The 25,194-nt window shown below is 38.7% G+C and overlaps 1 protein-coding gene across 1 annotated transcript in view; it reads right to left on the bottom strand.

Annotated features, from left to right (window-relative positions):
• The window catches only part of FNDC3B (fibronectin type III domain containing 3B), a 370,100-nt gene that overhangs the window by 134,033 nt on the left and 210,873 nt on the right, over positions 1-25,194 (bottom strand). The window contains 2 exon segments of the mRNA XM_074298196.1: positions 9,334-9,627; positions 10,188-10,431. Of these exon segments, the coding sequence (XP_074154297.1) occupies positions 9,334-9,627; positions 10,188-10,431 (538 nt within the window).

Below are 25,194 nucleotides of genomic sequence, written 5' to 3'. Positions count from 1 at the left end.
GAAGCAAGGATGTAACAAATCTGAATTAGGCAACTAATGATTAATTATCTCTAATATTCTATCTGGGTTAGAGTTTAGAACCTATGAAGCCCACAAATAATCCTCAATCCTAGTTTTTATAGAGTTCTGCCTTCTTCGGTCTATCACCAGAGCTGGTCAAACATAGCTGTATTTACAAGGAAAGCTACCCACCATCAGCTCACTTATCCTCCGGAGCAGTACTTTTGTGAATAGAATAACTGTCAGAAGAATTATCAGCCAATACTGCAGATTTTTCCAGCTCTTTTCTTTCTTATTCTTTGTTACAAGGGATGACTCATTGGATAGGGGAGGGGGGTAGAGAGATATATTTAGAAATGAAGGTGATATGAAAGAGGGTGAAAAATAGGGATTACACTCAAATTCTAATATTAAGTAACACAAACCAGCCCTTATAAAGTGGATGAATTTACTCTTTAAATGTTAAACTTTTACACATCATTAAATATGACAATTTTGCTTTACAAAGTACTTTATGCCTTTAGGGGAGTAATATTTCTGTCTCCTAAGGAATCACCTACCTACCTCTCTATCGCTATTTATCTTCCTATATTCATACTTTGATTTATTCCTTCTCTTACACACCTGTTTATTTTCCTTCTTTCATTTTTGTTTTCAATCTTCAGTCTCTTCCACATCTCTGTGGAAAAGACCACTCTCTAAACCTTAAAAGAACAACTCACAATCTACAAAATGCTCCCCCCCCCCAAAGAGGTCACTTCTTCTTCTTTCTAGATTGTAAATTCTAGAGCTCAAGGGGATGACTGGAATAACTTATGAGCCTCGATGTTCTAAGACCTCAGCTCTATCCAATACAAAATGGTGATGTGCAGACTATGGTAAGCCATGGTAAAATATCCAATCCTCTATTATAATGTGAGGTTCTGGAGAATAAGGAATGTGTTTTGTTGCTGTTATTGGGGTTTCTTCTCTCTCTTTTTTTGTATAGAAAATAATTAATAAATGCTTGCTGACTGTCTGGAACCAAGAGAAAATCAAGACATGAGAGTGAGATAAAAGTATTAGATTCTCTTAGACACTGCATAACTTGTCTCTGCCTTCAGAGTGAGACTTCCTTGAAGACAAGGACAATGAATCTGTTTTTTTCTAAGAGGAACGGAAGCTTGCATTTATTAAATGCCTACTATGTGTAACATTGTGCTAAATAATTTACAAATATTATCACACTAGAGCTTTACAATGGTCTTCATTTTACTGTTGAGAAAATTGAAGCAGGCAGACATAAATCAAATGATCTGCCTGAGAAAGTAAGAAAGAACATAAGAATAGGGTAGGAAGAGGAGAACAGCTAGGAAGAAAGAGGGTAAATCACAGGATGCTGTATGGGGCCTTAGTCCACCTTATTTTACTGAGCTAAAGAAACTGAAGCTCATGAAAGGAGAAGCTTTTTCTAAGGCTATTGTAGCAGCCACTTCCAGAAGCAGACCTAGAAGGGTAGCTTCCTGATATATCTTGCCATTGAATTACCGTAGGATGTCTATGTGGAACACAGCTGTCAGAAATGTTTCTCTCCTACCACCTGCCTATGTTATCCACTTTTCACATTAAAATCAGATGTGAGCCACAAACAGATGTTCGTGACCAATTCAAGGAAATCTAGTTTCCCTGAAAGAAGAGCTGGCTCAAAAAATAGACTATCAAACTGTGGCTTTTAAGCACACACACATGTACACACACACGTACACACTCCTTAGTAAGACCGTCTCTTTATCATGGACTAGCAATCCATTTACTTCTCAGTTATATTACAAAGGAAGTCTGGAACCCACTAGTTGAATATTGTAAATGACTTGACTTAATCCTAAGGAGGAATAGTATTGAAAGTTGAATAACTACTTATACTCCAAAATCTCCAGTGATATTTATGAGAATACTGAAGTCACAATCTGAAGACCATGGGGTGATCAGTAAAATAATACTAGAATGCTGGTTTGTTCACTCTCACTACTGCCTCCGTACCAGATGGAGCCCTATCTATAGAGGAGGTTGCCTTGAATGTAAACAGTCTGTGATTTCTAACACAACTTCAGAGAAAAAGGAAAGAGTGGAAGAGAGAAAAGGGGGGGGGTAGATGAAGGAGGGAGGGAAGGAGAGGAAGAAAAGAGAGAGATGTTGATGTCTTATGGAATAATTTGGAGAGCCATTCCTTGAGATAAATCTCCTCCAGAGACTAAATATTAAAAAAAACTGTGCTTGGCAAAACCTTGAAATAGTTTTAAGGAACTGAGTGATCCTAAAACATGGCTCGGTTCATCCATCCCTCTTTGTTTTAAGGACCATTCTTTCCACTTCATAACTCGTGTCATCAGAAGTGTTGCTAAAGACAAGTCTGAGGTCAGAGACAGGCCAGCGTGTGCTCTGAAAGTGGAAGGCTTTCTTTATTTGTAGATCGTTGGGGGGTCTGGGTTGTTTGGGGAACATCTATCTCAGAGATGTTCTAATGGGAAAGAGACTCAGTTCAAGAAACTCACATTGTTACGTGCTTTGATTTTCACAGAATCCTAGAGTCGAGAGGGACCTCACACATCTGGTCCAATCTCTGAAGCAGAGCCAAAAATGATCCTCCAGTCTGTGCTCCAAATGAAGGGGGAAACCATTACATGAACTTTGGAATAGCTCAGTTAGGAAGTCTTTTTTATATCAAGCCCAAATTTCAGATCATAGATTCATAGCCAGACGGAATTCAAGGGGCCACCTTGTCCTCATTCATTTTACAGATGACAAAATTAGAAGCAGGGATTAAATGAGTAATTTAGAATCACAAATGTGTCAAAGGAAAGATTCAAAACTAGGTTTTCTTGATTTCAAGCCCAATTCTTTATCTTCTACATTACCCTTCTCACTGTTGCTCATTTAGCTCTGGGAGGCAAGAAGAATTTCTACATCTTTCCTTAAAGGTAGCTATTGTAGACTCTTTCTTTCTTTCCTTCCTTCCTTCCTTCCTTCCTTCCTTCCTTCCTTCCTTCCTTCCTTCCTTCCTTCCTTCCCTCTTTCTTTTTTAATGATAGCTGAAAAAATGAAGGCCATAGATTTTCATAGAAATGGCAGGAGGGAAGTTTACTAAGTTTTAATGAAATTCTACAACAATTCTAAAGGCTAGTTGAGTAATTACCAATGATGATTTGGAAAGTCTTTGAAATACCAATACCATTTTCAAGTGATACAGTATAGAATGTGAATTTTTCTGAACTTTCTTTTTATTCATTTGTCTAAACTGGTTCTATATGTAATGTCTAAGGGGGTTGAGTAGAGTGTAGCCTGTAGGGATAATGAAAAATGAAAAAGGAAAATAATGGGAGATTTATTGAAATGGAGATTTATTCAAATTTCAGAAGTCAGCATAAGGTCCATTGACCACAAGACTAGAAGTAATAAGTCTTTTGTTTTCTCCCTGCTCTGTAGAAGATTTTCCTTTTGGAAAATGTTCATCTAGTGAGAAGGCAAGGACAACTACATCTGGGGCAATGGAATCCCCTGTCCCCCTCCCATTTCCTGTCTGTCTGGTTCTTTCCAAACTGTGGTTCAGTATCTCTTTTGCTCATCTCCTCTTACTCTCTATTCCTCTCATGTCTCTTTTCTGTGTAGTCAACTCAAATCTATAACCAAGGTCACTCTTAAGCCCATGGGAGCTGGATGATGTAGAGGGCAGTGCAAGTTAAACGAAAGAGTGCTAATTATCTGTACAGTTTTCTAACCAAGAAGAATTCTTTGTCTATTTTAATCTAGGGACCCACACTCTTCTTTCTAAAAAAAGTCTGACCTGTTCTCATTGTTTTTCACTTTTTTAGACTGTATGTGGCAGGGAGATGTGAAAATCCGAGCCCTGTGATCAATTTTAATCATTTCCTTGTTTTTTAAATCTTTCCTAGGCATTTGATTATATTGTTGCTTACAACTGTCTGGAGAGAAGCCCTGAATTTTAGATTAAAAGAAAAAAAATCAGCCTTCAGATCAAGGGTTGTTATAACACAATTGTCCAAGAACCAAGCTGGGGGTGTTTAGTTTTCAAATGGGGTTCAGACAATGTACGATGGTCAAGAGTTCTTAACTTGGGGATCCCTCAACTTTTCTAAACTTTTTTTTAAAATAACTGGCTTTCTTTGTAATCTCTTGCATTTAAAAGCATTTTTAAAAATAATATTCAGTCCATAGGCTTTATCAGGAAGAGAATAGGGCACAGGACTACCTCCTTACCCTCTTGGAAAGGTTAAGAACTCCTAGAGTAGATAAAAGAAAGTCTTCTTTCCTCTCAAGCAGGTGGATAACCAGAGTCCTGGCCTACATCCAGCACAATGACCAGGACATCACTCAGGTGAAGAAGGCAGTCAATAATTAAAACAATGGACAAAAGGAAGGCGGTAACTTTTGAGAGATATTGAAAAGCTCAGTTTGATTTTCCTAATTTAAAGAGGGGAAAAAAAAATCTGAAGTTATCTGTTACAGCAAGCTGGCACAAGGAAATAAGCCCAAAGAGAGGCTTTGTCTCCAACCCTCACATTCCAATCCCTATTAACATCCGCCACCATCATGGGAAACAAAGGGACCCAGTGTCAGGAAGGCCCAGGTGGGCCGAGGGCTGACTTTCCCAGGGTCTGCACATGCAGAAGGGATGACATCGATTTGGAAAACCAGCAAACTCCAGAAGGAGAGGATTCTGGGAGTGGGGTGCCCCTGACACTGAGCTGAAGCAGAGGAGTTCTGATCTCAGCAGAACAAGAAGACAGGATGACAACCCTTCCCCCCCCATCTCTACCCTTAGGATTGTACAGATCAAGGGAGGAATCCCAACCACTTTCTGGTCACATTCTTTTATTATCTGTACCTGCGATTTCATCAGTCAAGGGCATTTCCACTGCTGAAACACACAAATGAAGATCTGTACTTTGTTGTCTGAGAGAGGTGCCAGGGGAATTGATAATTTAATGATTTACCCTGTCAGAGGCAGGAGCTGAATCCTTCCAAAATCTAAATTAGTGACGCTAAACTGTCTGGGAATGATGCAACTATCACTGAAATGGAATTCTTCATCCAGTAAGACCTTTATTAATAAACTACCATATTGTTAGGAACAGGGAAATTAAACTAACTCTCTCAATGTACAGATAAGGAAACTGAGGCACATTCAGGGTGAGGTTATGTGGTGATAAATGTTGAAAGTGAAGACCTGGCTTCAATACCTCAGATAAGGTATGTGAACCTGGAGAAATACCTTAACTTCTCTCTTGTCTAGAGAGAACTCTCTCTATAGAGTGGAACTCTATGGTTTCACTAGAGAGTGGTGGAACTCTAGCAAGATGATCCAAAGATCTCATTTCCAAGTTTACTTCATGCCTTCCCTCTTCTTATAGTCCATAATCCTGAATAACTTCTGGCCTCTAGGATCACCCTGCCTTCTCCTTTTCCTCATCTCATTCACTGGTCTCCATCTTTATCTGCTCAGGCCCTACCCAAGAGCCACTTCCTCCAGATCCCACTGGCCCTCCCCTCCAATTTTCCACATCTCATTTCTTAAAACTTTGTTTTGATGCATCTCCTCACCCCTAGTCTGAGTTATTTGTTGACATGGCTACCTGACGAAGGGAGGCAAAATAATACCAATTTTGACATCTTGGACCGAACAATTTTGTCAGTATATATATAGATACAGAGATAGATGGATAGATATATAGATAGATAGATGGATGGATAGATAAATATAGGCATTTATTATATAATTAAATATAAGTATTAATTGATTTCTTATTTATACTATACATATTTTCAATATGCCTGTGAAGATCTCCATGAGAGTAGAGATTACTTTATTCTTTGCTCTTGTATTGCCAATCAACCACTGATTAGCCTCCAGGACAGGGCTTCTCACAAAAAAAAACCCCGCAACATTTATTATAATCCAACAGTCATTTATTCAGCACTTATTATTCACAAGGTGCTATGCTGGATGTGGGGAATTCAAAGACCAAAGCATTGACTTAACTGAAAGATTATGAAGCAATTCACACAAATAGTTAGACTAGAAAACTATTAAAGGCTTTTCCACTTGTGAAATTTTGAGTTTCTGTTTTCTGGCCCCCAAGACTATCAGGGCATATTGTCCTAGCCCTGCTTTTGGGGTGACATGGCCTTCTACGAACCCACTGTCTTCGGCCAAGCAAAGGAGAGCCAGGACATAACAAGAGACTAATTGACCTCCACACTTATCAAGCCAAGTGGAGCCACTCCAAGTCAAAAATTACACATTTTAGGCCCTTGACCTTTCAGAAATCTGCCAGAGAAGCTTGTCAGCTGCAAGGAAAGCACCCAGGTGCTTAAGGGTGGGAGTGTGGCAGTTACCCAGTCCAAGGCAAGCAAGAGAATTAAATAATAAAGTACCTAAATACTGGAAACTGAATCCTTACTGGAAAAGTCAACTCATAGGAAAACACAGCTGACATGATTTGGTGGGAATTAGTACCAAGCCACTATAATTGCTGGTTATATAAGATAGCTGTCTAGGGATAGGGCCCAAACCTGAAATTTTACCACTACCTAATGTTAGCACTTTAGCCAAAGATTATTTCTTTTTTGTGTGTATATACTGTTTGCACCTAGTCTCTGCCATTGTGTGATGAGCTCCTTCAAAACTGTTCCTTCTTTTATTTTAGCTTTAGCATTTAAATAATGAGTAGATAGTTCAAAAACTGCTTTTAGACTTGAGAAGACTCCCAGATAAGGATAAGCTCTCCATTAATGAAGGTCTGCACCCTCCTTGCAAATTACAGCTTTAGAAAGCTTCCAAAAGCACTGAGAAACTAATAGATTCAGAAGGGCCACTCTACCTCTGAGGATAACTTTTTAAAGATATGCTGCCTCTCATGATGCTTCATTTATACTGGGCTCATCAACTTGAGCTTCTTCCATCAAAATCTGGGAATCTGATGGTAACTCTCAGCATTCAGGTCTAAGGAGCAAGAGGCCCCTTGGAGGAGATGTAATTTACTTTGTTCTTCTTATCTCTCATCTTGATATTAATTGTGGCCTTCTCAGGTTCTAAAGATACCATTCTGGATTTCCTTAGGGACAATGGGGAGGGAAAATATCATCCCTATTCAGTTTTTGTATCCTCTCTTATAAAAATAGGAATGTCCCCAGAATGCTAATTTTAAAGTAAATTTCCCATTGTATAAAAATAGTTACACTGTAGGGCATTTTTAAGTTGGCCTTTGACAAAGTTTGGCTTTCCTGCTTGAGTTGGTCTAAAATTCATGCCTCTTTAAAAACATACCCTTCTACCTGAAAGTTATTCTAGAAGCCATATTAGTCCAGGATCTTGTTTAGAAAAAGCCCATGACAAGGATACATTCAAGTGGGGCTTGGTGATTACAGGAAACACAATAGTGTCTAAACCGCACAAAATCCCTGTGACATTGGGCTTGGAAAGAGCACCTTTGTCCATACCATAAAAAGGCCCTAGAAATCAACATGTTTCATTCGCCCCACCAAACAAGGGGGCCAATGAGGGAGCAGAATTCATATGGTCCAAACCAAATCTGAAAAAGGATCCTGTCTACACAACACTGGCCACATGGATGTCATCTTGCCAGCATCAGTTCTCAGTTCTAAGTTGGATGTTTGGTAGACAGAGCACCGAATAAGAATCTTGTCCCAGATACTATATTAGGTGGAGGATTTTAGGTAGGAGACTTCATTTCTATCTTAGTTTCCTTATCTCAAAGAGGAGGCTAATATTAGCATCTACCTCCCAAGGTTGTTGTGAGATCAAATGAGACATCTGTAAAGTCTTTTTCAAAGAATTCTATTTTTCTTATGATCAAAACTGCTTGGTCTTCAAAGAGTGAATCAAGTAATGAATTATGCTTGAAATGAAATATAAATAAATTTCCATGTCTCAAGGTAGAAATTCCCCATCCCCTTCCCTGTCTGGAAGGAATGGCATCTGGTCTAATGAGATATAGTTCTATGGAGTCATCCACATGGCCCATCTTCTGCTGAAGACTAATTGTTTTGGCCTGGACTGAATACACATCTGCTTGGACCACGCGAGGAGAGATATGTAAAGTTAAGAACTCTCTTTGACATTTTAACTTCCACAGATCAGAGGAAGCAGAAAATTAGATAGGGCATGTGACACAAAAAAAAAAAAAAAAAAAAAAAAATGTAGGCTGCTGTGAAATATGAAGAGAAAACAAGGCGCTAAAATATTGCTCCCAAGCTAAGAAATATGTTGGAGCAAGCCTGCCAATTCACAACAGAAATTCAGAGTAGAGCGACTGGGCGGTTTTCCATAGGAGATGATGGCTTTTAGTCAATGTTTGTGTATATATGTGACTGTATGTGTGCTGGTGGTGGTGATGGGAAGTGGGATGGGCCCAACAGACACCATCATTTTCACATATGTTACAAAGCAGTCATATATATTTTGTTTTTTAATCTGGACCTAGGGATGTCAGGTGGGATAACTCCTGGTGTGAAACTGCCCTCCTGACCAATACAAAAGGATCACTACTCTGCAAATGATCAGCTTTTAAAAGGATCAATAGCTTTTATGTTTACATCAATGATACTTCCCATTCTTCTTCTAACTGGCCATCTGAGAGCTTTAGGAAGTCAGCTGGTACAATGGGCAGGTGAAGTGAGCTGTCCAGAATTGCACAGCTTCTAGGTCTCCAAGGTGGGATTTCTTACTCCAATTTGAGGCCTTTATTCATGATGAGCAATTATTTGTCCAAATTTATATGTCTATTTTGTTTGTATTCATCTGAGCATATATAGCACAACACAGAAAAATCCATATATCTAGATATGAATAGATAGATAGATATGTGTGTATACATATATATGTAAACACAGATACAGATATAGACAGAGATATAGATATCAGTCGAGGTATGAGTGTAGGTATTGCTATAGATATGGGTCTAGTTAATAGTACCAATACTTTATTTGCAACAAACATCTTGGAAAGTAGACTGCAATACTCAGATGTTAATTTATTTGCTCAAGATTGCCCAGCCACTTGAACCTCAAAGTTTTCTTCTCTCAAAGACAGGGTTTTTCTAAAATACATGATATTGCCTATCTACTCCATGTACAAAGATGCTGATCTCTCTCTGTCTCTCTCATATTAATTGATTGATCTATCTATCCTTGTATCCATCTGTCCGTTCATCAGTCATCACTTTATCAATCCATTTATCTATCATATCTTCTATCTATCTGTTTGATGAAAACAAAATAGAAATAAAACTTTTATTAAGTAACTTGGGAGTTTACCTTGGGAATCAGATTCATTGGATTTGGGGCTGCTTCTTGCTCGTCTCTCAGCCTTCTTGATGCCGGGACCCCCACCGCCGCCTCCCCCACCACCGCTGCTCCCGGCATTGTGGCCTTTGCCGTAGCCATTGTAGACAGCTGTGCAGTTGTTCAGGTGGCTTTTGTAGAGCGAGGAAGGGGGGCTGTTGAGACGATTCTGGCGGTCAGTCTGGCGATCCTTCAGTTTTTTGTGCTGGGGCTTGCTGTACTGGTCTTCTCTTGTAATGTAGCTGGTATGATATAGTGGTATGATTTCTACAAGAAGATGATGAAAAGTTCATTGAAATGAGCCTGGGAGGCTCTCAGTCACTAAAGGCTTTTCCTTTCTCAAATTGCCACATTGTACTTATTTCTCTCAACTCAAGCATTTATGAAGTCCCCACTGTATAAGCTTTATCTGTGTCCAGGCTGCCTCAATGGAAAAGAGTATAAGAGCACTGAGGGCAAGAACTGTTTGTGATTTGAATCCCTGCCTAAGGGAAAGACAGGAAAGAAAACCAGCAATTATTAAGTGCTTATTATGTATCAAGCTACATATGCTATAAATATTTAGCTAAATATGTTAAAGAAATACTTCATTTAATCATCACAACAAGGAGGGAGAGAGGTGCTATCACCCTTACTTGACAGATGAGAAAACTGTCCAAGGTCACATTGTTTAGTATGTGTCTGAGATGAAATTTGAACTCAGATCTTTCTGACTGCAGGTCCAATGCTCTATCCACTGTGCAATTTGCGTAGAGTAGGCACCTGAGAAATGTACCTAGAAATAATTTGACTTGAACAGCCATGGATCCCAGCCCTGCCCCTCTCACCTTGCTCTCCGTACAGTGTGGGGGGAAGATGGTGCTGTGGAAAAAACCCAGGTGGCATATCTCCAGGTCCTGTGACGGGTGGGTAGAAAGCTGTGTGTGAGTTGTGGATAAAATGAGGGTGATGGGCGAGGTACGGAGGTAAGTGATGGGTGGGCGAGATGGCCGAGGGGTAGCTGGGAGGGTAACATTCATGAGACTGGGGTGTGACCACCACTCGACGGACACCAGTGTTGTCTTCAATCACCTACAGGGGAAGGAAAAGGGCAGAATACGTTAGCAAACACTTGCAAGATGCACCTTGCCTGAAACCACGATTTTTCTTTCCTTTCCACTTAGAAACCTCTGAGTGTAGACTCACTACAAGCTCCACTATTAAAAACAGTAATGAACATAGCTAATATTTAAACAGCACTTTGAGAATTGTAGGGCACCTTGAAGAATTGCCTCACTTGATTCTGGCACACTTTGTGATTAGCTTGTGTAATTAGCATCCCCACTTTACAGATGAAGAGACTATCCAGGGTCACATGATAAAGGAAAGTTTGGGGCAGAATGCAAATGTAGCACATCTTAATGTCATTTTTAAAAGGCAAACTAATAACTAGAAGATGTACTTATGAGCTAGTTGACAGTGAATAACAGAAAGCAAAAAAATCTTGGCAGAGAATGATGGTCCTATCACTAGTCTTCTCACCACCCACTTATTTCTTTTTAAGCCACTGAAATCTAGTTTACACCTACTGATGTACTCTGAAAGGTCAGCAATGAATGCTTCAGGACCAGATGCAAATGCCATTTATCAAGTCAACAAGCATTTACAAAGTCTCCTTTTCTAACTGTCCCATCCTTGAAAGGAACTCCCTTGTTTCTTGGCTCATGTGATACATGGAAGCTTTATGGCCCCATTCTCATTGGGCCACGTTTTTTTCCATGGTTTCTATGCTTGGTCCTTTTTTCACCTATCTAGCTTATGTCTCAGTGGTCCTCAAACTTTTTAATAGGGGGCCAGTTCACTGTCCCTCAGAGTGTTGGAGGGCCAGACTATAGTAAAAACAAAAGCTCACACTCTATCTCCACCCCTCAGCCCATTTGCCATAACCAGATGGGCCATATAAATGTCCTCAGCTGGCCACATCTGGCCTGCAGGTCATAGTTTGAGAACCCCTGCCTTAGAGAGTCCCATCCATTCTTGCAGAACAAACCAGGAGTTTTCCAAATCGTCACCTCCAACCTCTATTCCAAGCTTTACTCTACATTTTTACTGGTTAGTAGTCATATTTCATTGATGATATTGACATCTCTACCTCAAAAGATCTTACTTTAAAAAAAACCAAAAAAACCCTATCCTTTTCTAGATCTAGGTTTGAGGGGCAGAGCTTTTTCATGGCTAATTTATAACACCATAAGTGCCTTAAAACCATGTTTGATACAAAGCCATTTTAGGTGAGCATACTGAAATGAAAACCTGTATATACCTCAGAAGAATGAATTTAGGATTAATCTACTGTTTCTGCACACCTATGTGTGTTTTGTATTCTTCAGGTAAGCATGCAAATTCCCTGAGGGCTACACTAGCTAATTTCTGTATTTGTATCCTAAACACCAGGTAGAAGACCTAGCCCATAACAATAAGATCTTCTTCTGTGAATAAATGAGTTTCTAATTTATGTTTTACAATTTCCAATAAATAAGCTCAGCCCTTGGAGAATTAGAGGCAGAAAGGATGCTTATTGGACATCATCGAGTTCAACCTATTCTCTTTATAGAGGGATCTTCCTCTACCACAAGGATGGAGTCCAACTTTAATTTAACATAAAGATTAGGAAAATGAACAAACAAACAAAAAAAACCATCTGACCACAGAGAGTTATATAGTGTCAGACCCAGAAAAAGACAACCAAATCAAAACTGCTGCATGCAAAGCCTCAAAAAAAATGTAAATTGGTCCCAGCCCCAAGAAAGAATTCCAGGAAGAGCTCAAAAAGGATTCTAACAATCTCATAAGAGAAATAATGATAAAATTAGAAAAAAGAAATGAGAGTGATGCAAGAAAATCATGAAGAAAAAAAGAGTCAGCAGCTTGGGAAAGGAGGCACAAAATATACATTGAAGACAAGAACTTAAAAAATATAACTGGCCACATGGATAGAGATATAAAGAAAAATTTGCCAAAACTGAGGGGATGCCCATTAGTTGAGGAATGGTGGAACAAGTAGTGATTATAATGCAATATTATCATGCTATAAGAAATGACAAGCAGGATACTCACAGAGAAACCTGGATTTATATGAACTGAAGCAAAGTGAAAATGCTACCTCCAGAGAAAGAACTGATTAAGTATAAATGCAGATCAAAGGCTACCTTTTTTAAACATTACTTTTCATTCTTTTTTCCTTCCTGCCTCTATTCCTCCCTCACTTCCTTTCTACCTCTCCTTCATGTTTTTGTTTCACAACATGATCAATATGGAAATATATTTTGCATGACTATACATGTAGCACCTATATAAAAGTGTTTGCCTTTTCATTGAGGGGGTGTAAAAGGAGAGGAGTAGAGAATTTAGAATTCAAAATTGTAAAAAATGAAATGCTAAAGATTAAATGTAAATAAACTGAATTAATATATTTGTGTGGGTGTGTGTATGTTTATTTAGACAACCACATAATTATTTTTCAAAGAAGAAGAGGGAAAATCCTATCTTTTCAAATAGATTTTCTCTTTTTACTGTATGAAGTCCTTTTTCCATTCCTCCTTATGGAATAATTTCGCTCCAACCTTAGATATGTCACCCCAGAAAAAAAAAAAGATGAAGAGACAAGCAGGGAGCCTCCTTTGGTTTGAGCTTAAGAGAAATATTATCTGGGCACGATTTTGTAATGAGATGCCAACTCTACTTATCTTTTACCTAGATCAGGTTCTAAAGTGACAGGCACTTGTGGCATAAAAACTTTCATCAGCAAAGAAAAAAAATCTTTTCATCTTCAAAATTTAATTAAGCAAGGGCTTAAAAGATATCTCAGAATAGACTAGACAAGAATGATTTCTAATTTTAGAATAAAAGTAGAACTTTCAGTTGCCTGGGTATCAAAACACATGTTTACTGGGAGTTTCAGGCCCCCTCTTTCTAGAATCCAAAACAGAACAAGAGCATTTAGAAGAAGAAAGAATAGCACAACCTTTAATGATTTTCAAGAGCCATATAAATTGAGCCAAGGGAGCAATTTGGAGGAAGACCCAGACTCCCTTTATCCAGGTGTTAGTGCTGCGGCTGCATAATCTAAGTCAGAGACAGATCAGAAAGCTCATCAAAGACGGGACCAGCCTGTGGCACTTTGGAAACATCAAATAGGGTTGATAATATCACAGGAAATATTAATGCTAAGAGAGAGGGTTATGCTAGTGAGAAGGCTAGAAAAAACCTTCTCTGTTACCATAGATTGGGAGACTGGCTGAGAGGAAGGGGCTACATAGATGGATGGTTAACTTAAGAGCTTATACTTTAACATATGTAACAAGTATTGGTCAACCTGCCATCTGGGGGAGGAGATGGGGGGAAGGAGGGGAAAAGTTGGAACAAAAGGTTTTGCAATTGTCAATGCTGAAAAATTACTCATGCATATATCTGGTAAATAAAAAGCTATAATTAAAAAAAAAAAAAAAGAGTAGGTTAGAGCACTGTGTGGTCTTTATTTTACAGAGAAAGAAACCGAGGTCCACAGAGAGGAAACAACGACTTTCTGAGGGTCCTATGGCTGTAAAGAAGTCAGAAGGAACGATGGGGGTACAGTTGAAAACACACACTGGTTTCTGTAGTCTGAGAATCTTAATTCAAATGTTGCTTCTGATATTTATCATTTGTCATTATAAGCTTCTGTAGCTTGCACGTGTATATAGTGCAGTCTTGAGATCACTCAATCAACTGACACATAAACATTTCTTAAGGCACTACTCTGTGCCAGGCACTTTGCTAAGTGCTTGGTTAGAGAGTCTCCTTTCCAGATCCAGACCCAACAGCTCCGGATTTGATCTCAAAGCATCTGAGAAACTGAGTCAGTGGGAATCTGGAAGGGAAATACTCAGGCACTCCGAGCAAGTCACTTAACCAATCTCTCTCTCAGGGTCATTTTTAACTGGTATAACAGAAAGGTACTAAATCAGAATAATCTTTTGCAGCTCTTTATTCATTCTTTGCTTTTCTAACCCTACTGCCTAGAACAGAGTTGGCGCAGAGAAAACCCTGAAAATTCACTGACTGAGGGATGATGCTATGGGCTTTGAAAAGGACTGGACTTTGTGAGGCCCAATCTGAGCAACTAACTCAGCATCGATATGGCCCTGACTTTCAGCAATCCCAGCCAAGTATTCTTGTAGCCACAGGGGAACTGTTCTATCTCTGCTACCTTTGCTCTATATCAGTTCATAAAAGTCTTTCAAGGCTTCTCTGTATTCATCATTTCTTAAGTATAATCTTTTTTCCATTGAATTATAAAGTTTTTAAAAAATGATTTTACACATAATTTTTCATCATATACTTCAGAAATGAATGGAAGACTAAATATTTATATGATAAAAACTTCAGAGGGAAGGGGAGGCAGAGACGTCAGCAGCTGCCAAAAGGTCACCTCCCAAGCAGCAACTAGCTATTGGCAGGACAGATCAAATGTTGGAGTTTCAATCTGTAAGATATGAGTTCCAAATATGCCTCAGACAAGTCACTTGATCTCTATCATCCTCTATATTATAAACACTCGGAGGAAAGGGACAATCTTTCATTTTATTTATTGTATTCCCATTGTTTAGCACTATGCCTGGCAATTAATAAATATTGAATGCATTGGACTTTATTTTCCTCATCTGTGAATTGGGAAGAATAATAGAATCCATGTCTTAGAGAGGATCAAATGAGATCACATGAGTAGAGAGAGGGCTTGAAAACTTTTTTATATTATAAATATTTATTTTTATTATTAAAAATGTTATTATTAATAAAGAGTTGTTGCAAGAAATTATGACTTTGATCATCAGGAGAGACAATAATATGAAGATTCTCAACCCTAGGATATAACCTCTTGCAATGAAACTTAGCTCATTCACCAGAGCAAATGGCCCCAGGACTGAGGGACAGATCTGACCATTGACCTGCTCCTGACCTGGGGTACTGAGTTAAGTGTGAAGGCTGCAGTGGTGAGGGCATGAGTTTATAAGTTAGAGCCAGTAGGGCAGAGAGGAAAGGGAAATCTCAGGATTGGCTGGCTTCCCTCAAATATCAAATATATCACTTGTAAAAATGTCTCTGTGGCTTAATTGTCACAATAAATAATAATTTTTTCTTATATTAACTGACAATTGGTGGAGATTTAAATCACAGTATCAGATAAGCTTGGAGAGAGAAAGAATATTGGATTGACAGAATGGAAGCTCAGGGCTTGGCAGGGTCCTCAGGCCGTTGCGGACAAACCCTATTCAGATGACCAGAAAGCTAAGGCCCCAAAGCATGACATCATATGACCAAGGCCACGTTGGTAACAAGCACCAGAGCAAGGATTCAGAGCTCTGACAGCCATCACTTAAATGCATTTATCTTTAATCTTAAATTTTCAACCTAAAGCCAGGGCAAAAAAAATCTCTAAGACAAACACTTCTGTTCAAACAATTTTTGCCATCCAAATAATGACGTAAATGGGCTTGCTTTCAAAAATCTGTATTAATCAATCAACAAGCTTTTATTAAATGTCTAATGTGCCGGGCCACGCTAGCCGTTGTGAATACAAATAATTAATCTCAGAAAAAATGACTTCAAGGAGCAGTTCCTATATTACCGGGGATGGGGGGAGGCAAAGGAGGAAATTAGTGACTATTTTCAAGGGTATTAGGGGAAATGAATGAGGGATGGAGGGCAGCTGTCTGAGCTTCCCTCAAGTTAGGATATAAGGAAATGGGCTTTATTTCAGAGGGGTGGGGGATTTAGGCCAGACATCAGAATTTCCTGCCTAAAGCAGACTGGAGACACTGGAATGTGCTCTTTTCCACAGAAAATTAAGAATATGATGGCCCAAAGTGGATGGATCCAGCAGATGGCTTGTCCAGATTCCTCTCAGCCCAACATTTATATATGGAGAAGGAACTCTAGTGAGTTTATTATTGACTTAAAGACAGTAATGGTTGACTTAGAAAAGCTACTCTAACACCTTCTGTGCTATCACACCCCAAACACAGCCAACACTTTGAGAGGAAGTGTCATTAAGAAAGTGTATCTGGGATGGCCTCTGCAAACCTCACTCCCCAGCTGCCATCATTAACCAGAGTCTCTCTCAAGTTTGGGCTCTCCATGAATCTTTGCTAAAATGGGAAATCCCAAAACAGAACAAACCCTACAGGCTTCTCCTACCACAAACACCTAAATGACCTTCTTTGGACACAGGAAGAAAAGGAATTCATTCTGAGAAATAAAGAGAACACAGAATTCGGTATGTCCTTATCGCTCCACTTTTGTCTCTTGCCTAAGTCAACAAGTGCTGGAAACTTGCTGTTTTCTAATCTCTTTTAGAAAAGTAAAGAGCCCAGATTTGGAATTGAAAATATCTCTAAGCAACAATCGCAGAGTAAAACATGACAATATATCATCAGAGGAACTCAGACAACTGCTTTAAGCCCTCATGTCATATATCCTAATGTGCTGGAAAATGGACTCTCCTTTCCTCCTTTGTTATTCTTCCTCTGGAGCTCCCAAGTGAAGCAGAAACCTTAAGTACATAGGACAAAAGGAAGCCAATAAAACCAAATGAAATAGTGAGGCACCTAAGAGGCAAAGTGGACAGAGTGCCAGGTCTGTAATCTAGAAGACCTGAATTCAAACTCTGGCCTCAGAGACTTACTAGCTGTATGACCCTTCCCAAGTTAATACATCCCAATAGTCTCAATTTCCTCATTTGTAAAATGAGCTGGAGAAGGAAATGGCAGATCATCTGAGGATCTTTGCCATGAAAATCCCACAGGGGGTCAATAAAATGCCAAACAAGAACAACAAAAAGCAATAAGCAATGTAGGACAGTGGAAACTGTGCTGATTTAGAGGCAGAGAATCTGAGTTCAGTTCCTGAGTTTGTTGCTTAATGTCTATGCCCTTGAGCTTCAATTTCCTCACCCATGAAAGGGAAGGATGAAGTTCAAGAACTTTGAAAGATCCTCTTAGCTCTGAGTCCATGGTGTTACTATGAACTTGCAGAGGGAAATCATTTTTAAAGGGGGTGCTGGGGGGTCCAAAAATACCCAAAGGTGTTAACTGAAGAAGCATGTTATCAATCAACAAAAAAATATCAATAAAGAAATAGCCAGTTTCCTATTTTCTTGTTTTCCTTATTATAAGGAATCCTTATTTTCTGTGCTCTGATGTATAAGACAATGCCTATTTTGAATGTCTGAACTCAAGATTTATAAAAATATCCATTTTAAAAATAAAAAGATGGTACTTTGTTTAAGGATAAAATTTGGGACCATTAAAAAGAACTCAGTACGAGGCACCAAGATGGAAAGACAGTGAAAAAAACTTCATGGTGTAACATACACAATATTTTCTCCCACAAAGGTATAGAGGTGACATCCCAGATTGGGCCAACTCCAAACTTAAATGCATTTTCTTTGTTTGGCTTTTCTTCCAGCACTATGTCCTTGTTCCTTTTTGATCAAAAGAAATCAGTGGGATTCATGCCCTTAAGAAATAAGATATTCATAAGCCACTGCAACAACTTAATTTGTCCTCCACAAATCCACAAACCAGTCTTCACCATTAAGTCATCCGGCAGAGAGAAAAGTTTCCCACATGGCACAAGTTACTTGTATGATTTTCATTTCTTATTTGAGGCTCAACATATAGTTTTTCCTCTAACTACAGAAAAAGCCATTGCCAAAGACTATGCTAGAATGGAAAAATGTAACTGAGCATCTGCTTAAGGACATCTTAAATATAAATCATTAGCTGGAAGAGGGAAAGTGTTTCCACAGATCTGCAGGAAAATCATGATGGAGACTAGTTTTAGTTTGGGGGCAATGGGAAGAAAACTCTCCCTCTCACCTGACAATGATAACAGGTGTGCAGCAGGAAAAGGATGCTGGGAAGTTTATGATCATCACCTCTGCTTCTACTTATGTTGGATTAAAAGTGCAAAGGGGTCTATGATTTGGCCCAATCCTCCCTAAACTGCTCCAACAAATGCATCCTCAGTAATCTTCCTGTGTTGTCCATAAACTCAAACTTTCTCCTGTCCATAGAAGGCATTGATCAAAAAATGTTTGTCTCTTTGGGTTATCTCTTAAGTTTATTTTTTTTTTCCTTCTATCTCCAACACTTAGGACAGAACACCCTGTTCATAATAAGTAGCTAAGAGAAATGTTCCCCTCTGCCCCAATTCATTTCAGTTGGATGCATGTAATGATGTAAGATTATAAACATAGGGACTTCAGAGGTAGGCTAGTCAAACCTTTCATTTATTTATTTGTTTGTTTATTGTGAAGTAATCTGGGTTAAGTGACACAGCCAATGTCCAGCATATGTTGCATTTGAATGTAGGTCCTCCTGATTCCAGGGCTATTCATTGCTCTATGAAACCTCTCATTTTATGGATGAGGGAACGGGCTCAGAGTTTAAGTGACTGACTCACAATCACACCGATAGCAAGTACAAGAATGAGGATTCATCACTCATTCCACTATATCACACAAGCCTCCATGAGCTACTCGAGCCAATGCAGAAACAAGGTATTATGAGGGATGGAGCTTGGAAGTCAGGAAGACTTGCATTCAAAAGCTAAGAGAACCTGGGAAGGTCACACTCTCTCTGTTTCCCAATTTGTAAAAATGGAGCTAATAATAGCAATGACCTCACAGGGTTACCATGAGAACCAAATGAGATCTTGTAAAGAGCTTTGCAAACTTCAAAGTGCTATAGAAATTCTATTAGTAATATTTTTCATTACTGATATCTTTATTGGTATCAATATTTTAACAGAAGTGTATATTGTGTATTCAATATATATAATTAGTATACTGATGGTATTATTTAATGTGATTAATGTTGCTGCTATATGAATATAATCGTCATTGATGATAGATGATATTATTACATATAAAAGAACAGTTGTTATTATAGGAGTAAAGACAATATTCACATGGGGATGAAAAGACTAATTCATCTTCTATCTATTCCAACCATACATATGTGAAGACTATCTTTGAACACCTCATTGAAATCACTAGATAAAAAGCCAGTCACTGCTTATAATTCTCTTTGATTAGTTCACAGATTAATATTTCCTTTACAAAAAAAAAAAAAAAGTTTCTGTCATTTTTATCTTTTCAAATTCAGGCAGAATCATGGATGGGCAACATTTATCTTATGGCCACCCAAGAAAGGAAAGGCAATGAGGCTGGTAGAGGCTGTGTTATAGGAGGAGCAGTAGAGGTAAGTGAGAATGTTTAGACTGGAGAAAAGGAGACCATGAAGAGACATAATAACGGTCTTCAAGTATTTAAAGGTCCACATGTGGAAAAGGGATTAGGCTTGTTTTGTTTGGCCCCAGAGGCCAAGACTAGGAATAAAGGGTACAAGTTTCAGATGGGAAGATTTAGATTCAGGGAAAGAAAAGACTTTCCAAAACTTAAAGCTATCCAAAAGGACCACCTCCTTGTTGGAGATGGTTCCTGAATAATAGAGATCTTCAAGCACAGGCACAGAGAGAGGGGAGGAATTAGAAAGAAAGAGAGGGAGGAGGGGAAGGGAAGAGAGGGAGAAAAGTGTAAGGGAAGAAGGGAAGGAGGCAGGGAGGAAGGGATTGAGGAAGAAGGGGGATGGAGGAAGAAGGAAGGGAGGGAGGGAAGAAGGGAAGAAAGAAAGAAGGAATGAAGGAGGGAAGGGAGGAGGGAAGGAAAGAAAGAAAGAGAAGGAGGGAGATATCTCTGTTGCAACAGTGAAAACCTACACATCTCAAACTTGGGTCCTTCTAAACAATTCTTTTTTAATGTGTTCTATACAGAAGGTGTTTTCTACAGGATTTTTCTATTGACTTATAAGAATTTCCTTTGTTTCCTTCTGAGTCAGCATCTTCCTTGTTTTGATCAAGGAAAAAGATGCCCTGTAATTATTTTTAGAAGATGGGCTGTTTGGATAACATGACTCTAACTGATTTAAAGAAAGCCTTGTAGTCATTTTCTCTCTTTATCCAAAACACTTGCATTTTACTCATTTGTCTAAAGTAGCTAAAATCCCTCATCTCCATCTACAACTCCATGTTTTTTCCAGTGGTTTCATGTTCACCATACATTTCATCTTTCATACATTGAGTTGTCTCGGAAGATCTTTTCAGTTGACTAGCAACACTTGTATTAAAACAAACAAGCAAACAAACTGCTAAGACCTAAACGATTTCTTCCCCCCCCCCCCCCTGAGGCTGGGGTTAAGTGACTTGCCCAGGGTCACACAGCTAGGAAGTGTTAAGTGTCTGAGACCAGATTTGAACTCCGGTCCTCTTGAATTCAAGGCTGGTGCTCTATCCACTGTGCCACCTAGCTGCCCCAACCTAAATAATTTCTAAGGTCACTTCCACCTCTAGAATTCTATCCTATAATCTATGGTTCTAAGTTCCTGTTCTTCCTGTGATGAAAGGACAAATCTAAAAAATAGGAGAAGCACATGAAGCTTCTCTTTATTTTCTAATCGACTGATTCTCTTTTACAAAGTCTCAAAAACATGAGATATTTCGTATGTAATACTTCATCACTTTGTCTTCTCAATACAGCTATTATTATAATCTTGGCTAGCATAATGTTGTGTTTTTTTGTATGTAGGTGGAGATAACTGCAGGATAGAGAGGTGCTATTTGTAGTAAGATGGACAATGCTTTGGAGCCTGAAAAGACCCTTGGTTCCAATACCCTTTGAGAGATTGGCTACACCTGGGGAGGTCACTGATGCAAGCAGGGTCAAATGATTAAAATTCCTCCAGACAAAAAGATATTGAAGGGGAACTATATGGCACTTTAGAGAAAATTTCCTCCACTGAAGAAATCACAGATGTGAGTGAGTGAAAGAGAGAGTGAAAGAGAGAGAGAAAGAGAGAGAGACAGAGAGACAGAGAATCAGTAGAGAAGGGTGTCTTTTTGTGTCTGCATATGAATCAAAAATCTTTCACTAAGCATATACTCTAATAAACACTGGAGAGCCAGAATAAAAGGGAGTGGAGCAAAAACCCATCTCTGTCCTCACAGAACTCATATCCTAACAGAGGAGACAACACACAAATAACTTCTTGCTCATTTCAGTCATGTCCGACTCTTCACAACCCCAATTGGAATTTTCTTGGCAAAAATACTTGAGCGGTTTGTCTTTCCTTCTTCATTTTACAGATGAATATAAACAAAATACATACTGAATATACAAGAGGTCATATCAGAGGAGAAGGCACTGGCATCTAGAGGAGAAAGCGGTCTAGGAAAGGACTGTTATAGAAATTGGAATGTGTGGGAGAAAAAGGCAGACAGAGACAGACAGATATAGACGGAGACATGAAGACAGAGAAAAAATATCTTATTTTGAACAAGACCCAAACAGTATCTAATTTAATAATAACAGTTGATTTTAATATGAAGCCTAAAGATTTGCAAAGTGTTTTTCTGTCTTGTAAATTCAAAAATACATATTATATCCCCATCCTGCTAAAAAGAAAATGAGGCTCTACAGGGTTAACTAGCCACTTAAGTTGGGACTAACTCTCAAGGCCACAAAGATGTCTCTTAATCTGAATGCCTTCTATCACTGATTCATTCCAAATTATTCTGTCTATATCTTGTTGGAAGAGTTGCTTGCATATTGCCTCTTTCTTGAGTTTCTTGAAAGTAAGAAATGAACTTTGCCTTTCTTTGTAATCCCATCACCAAGCATAACATCTGGCATATAGTAGGTGCTAATAAATGTTTACTGACTAACAGCTAGGAATCGAGAAATAAGAACTTAACCTCAAAACTTCTTAGTTTCAAGACTGGATCAAAACAAAAGAAAACAGCAAATCCCACAAAACAAACAAACATGTGCTGGGTAGTTCTAAATGAGCCACTATTTTCTGTTAACTGACTAGAAAATAAATGTGATCTAGTGTGAAGCAAATGTTAACTATATGCAGGACCTCTAAAGTAATGGTGTCAAACTTAGATAGAAATGGGGCCTTGAACCTTGTATATGATCCCAGGAAGCCACATATTGACTTCGATAATCATCATTCTACATGTAAATTATATTTCTTTGTATTTTATTAAGTATTTCCCAATTACATTTTAATATGTGGTTTCAACCAGAATCGGGAATTTTGTGGTTTGCATTGCAAGCTGAAGGGCTAAGTTTTTGACATCTACCATATAAAGCAACTAAAACTGCTGCTTCTCCATTCCTTTTTTTTTTCCACTTCTAAACTGTGTAATCTGGTTTTCAACTTCATCATTCAACTAAAATGGTTCTCTCTAAAGCTAACAATGGTTAATTGTCGAGTCTAATGTCCTTTTCTCAATTCTCATCCTTTTGATCCTCTTCTAACATTGATACTGTCCATCTCAATCTTCTCTCTCTCCTTGTTTGTCTTGTCTGATCACTCCTGTTTCCTTTGCTGACCCATCATCTCAAGATCAAGTGTCCCTCACATCTATCTTAGGCCATCTTCTCTTATCCCATTAACTTGTTCTTTCTTAGTATTTCAATATCTTTATTTCAAGACAATTGGTCTCCTTTACAATGTATTTTATGCATTTTAAAATATCATAAGATTCACCTGCCTGGCAAAGGGGTCCATGAAGGGGAGGAAAGAATTTCTATTCTATATTATCTGATTTGATTAATCTCATCATTTATAATGGAGTCAATTACCCTTCATGTATGGATGATTCCCCTATTTAAACAAAACAAAACAAAACAAAACTTAACCTCTTTCTTAAGTTCTAGCCATTTCATCATTAATTGGCTTTTGAGAATCTCAAACTAAACATGCCCAAAACACGAACCTTTCCCCATGACCTCCCCTCTCTCTAACTTCCCCATATAGTCAAGGGCACCTACTTGTCCCAATCACTAAGGCTTGCAAAGTTCTGCCAATCTATTCTCCAATCTCTCACTCACATATAAAATCTGCTGAATAGTCTGAAATTCATCTCCCTTATATTCTCTCTCTTGGTATCAATACACTGGTACAGTACTGGCTTTCTGACTGTCTCCCCACTCTAATCCACCCTCCACTCACCTGCTGAGTGATGTTCCTGAATCACTCAGGCTTCCCCAGGTGACAGAATCCTTCTTAAACAGCCAATAAGGGTCTGAGATAGGATCAATATATAGACCAGGGGTTCTCAAACTACGGCCCTCGGGCCAGATGTGGCTAGCTAAGGACATTTATACGGCCCGTCTGGTTATGGCAAATGGGCTGAGGGTGGAGACAGAATGTGAGTTTTTGTTTTTACTATAGTCCGGCCTCCCACAGTCTGAGGGACAGTGAACTGGCCCCCTAGTTAAAAAGTTTGAGGACCACTGATATAGACTTTCCTGACTAAAAGTGTGGCTGTCTTCTCCATCATTTGATATCTTTGTTGGAAATGCCTGCTCCTTCTGCTTTATTCTTTCCATGTTCCTTATTCACAGTGATTTAAGTAAACAATTTACTTATCTGCCAAAGCAGGCAGACGTGCCAATAATTGAGCTGTTCAAAAATTGAAGAAAATAAGAGATGAATCTTAGAGCAGTTCACATCAGAAGAGGGAAGATTCCTGTAATTATAATTGGTCAAGTGAAGAAATACACGTGTTTACTTTTAGAGAATTAGAAATATTCTTTGATTGCTGCCCCAAAATTCAGCAACTCTCTAATGCAAACTATTTTGTTCTTAATGCAGCAAATAAAAAACAGAGCCGATTTTTAGAATTCTTTCAAATCAGGAGGCTGCTGCTCAGTACTCTATTTTAATAGGCTTCAGGCATAATGTCATCAAATATGTGACTTCCTTTGTACTTTCTACAAAGAGATCTTTCTCCCCTTTTTCTCACTCTTCTCTCAAATTTTATAAACTAGTTATTTTTCATTTCTTTCAGTGAGTGAATTTTGTTCAATGTTCACTATGGTGTTTTTCCATACTCATAAACTGCCAAATAACATTACCAATTTCCAAATAGATCATGTGTGCCCACAGAAAATATGCTTCAGCTTATCCCAGCTCCGATAGGAAAGACATCTAGTGACATCTCTTCGATCACATATAAGGTCCTGGACTTAGAGGCAGTGTAGTCAAATCTCTAATTTCACAGATGATACAATGAGGTTCAAGGTCATTACAAAACTTTCCTAAGGTCAATGATATAGTGTAAAGATTCTGATCCTAGTAGACAGCATCTTGAAATACAAACAACAGAAAACTCATTTCTTTTCACTAACAGGCCCGAAACTTTTCTTAATCTCCCTTCCCAGAGGAAAGTTCTAAATTAGATTAGCTAGTGCTATTGAAAGCCCTGCATTGTACATGGTGACTGACAGAGTCAGGGGTCCCTAGAGCTCTTGAACAAATAGTCTAAGTCAAAGGCGGGGAGGGGGGGAAAGGGGTGCAGTACAGAGCAGAAACCCCCAAATAGGCAACACAATCACTCCGAGGATTTGGTGATTATGTGTCAACCTGGTGAATGTAAGATCTTAAAGATTCCTTAATGCTGCTGTGGCAACAAGTGGGTCATTGGGCCCTTCCCAATGGGGCATGATGGTACAGAGAAAAGAGGCAGGAGATGTGGGTTCAAATCCTGAATCTGCCACTGACTATCTACTTAACCTTTAACAAGTGAATTAATCTCTCTGGATGAGCCTAAGAAGGGGGAGAGGGAGAAGAATTGAATGACAAAGTCTTTGAGGGCTCCCTCTAGTTTTTTTCTAACTCTAATACATTCACCAAATAATGTTGCATCTTCTCTTTGTCGAATATCTTATTTATCTTCTCTAAA

Source organism: Sminthopsis crassicaudata, chromosome 3 (genome assembly GCF_048593235.1).
Source record: "Sminthopsis crassicaudata isolate SCR6 chromosome 3, ASM4859323v1, whole genome shotgun sequence".
NCBI lineage: Eukaryota > Metazoa > Chordata > Mammalia > Dasyuromorphia > Dasyuridae > Sminthopsis > Sminthopsis crassicaudata.
The sequence above is the reverse complement of the archived record's forward strand: the minus strand, read 5'-3'. Positions and strand labels throughout refer to the sequence as shown.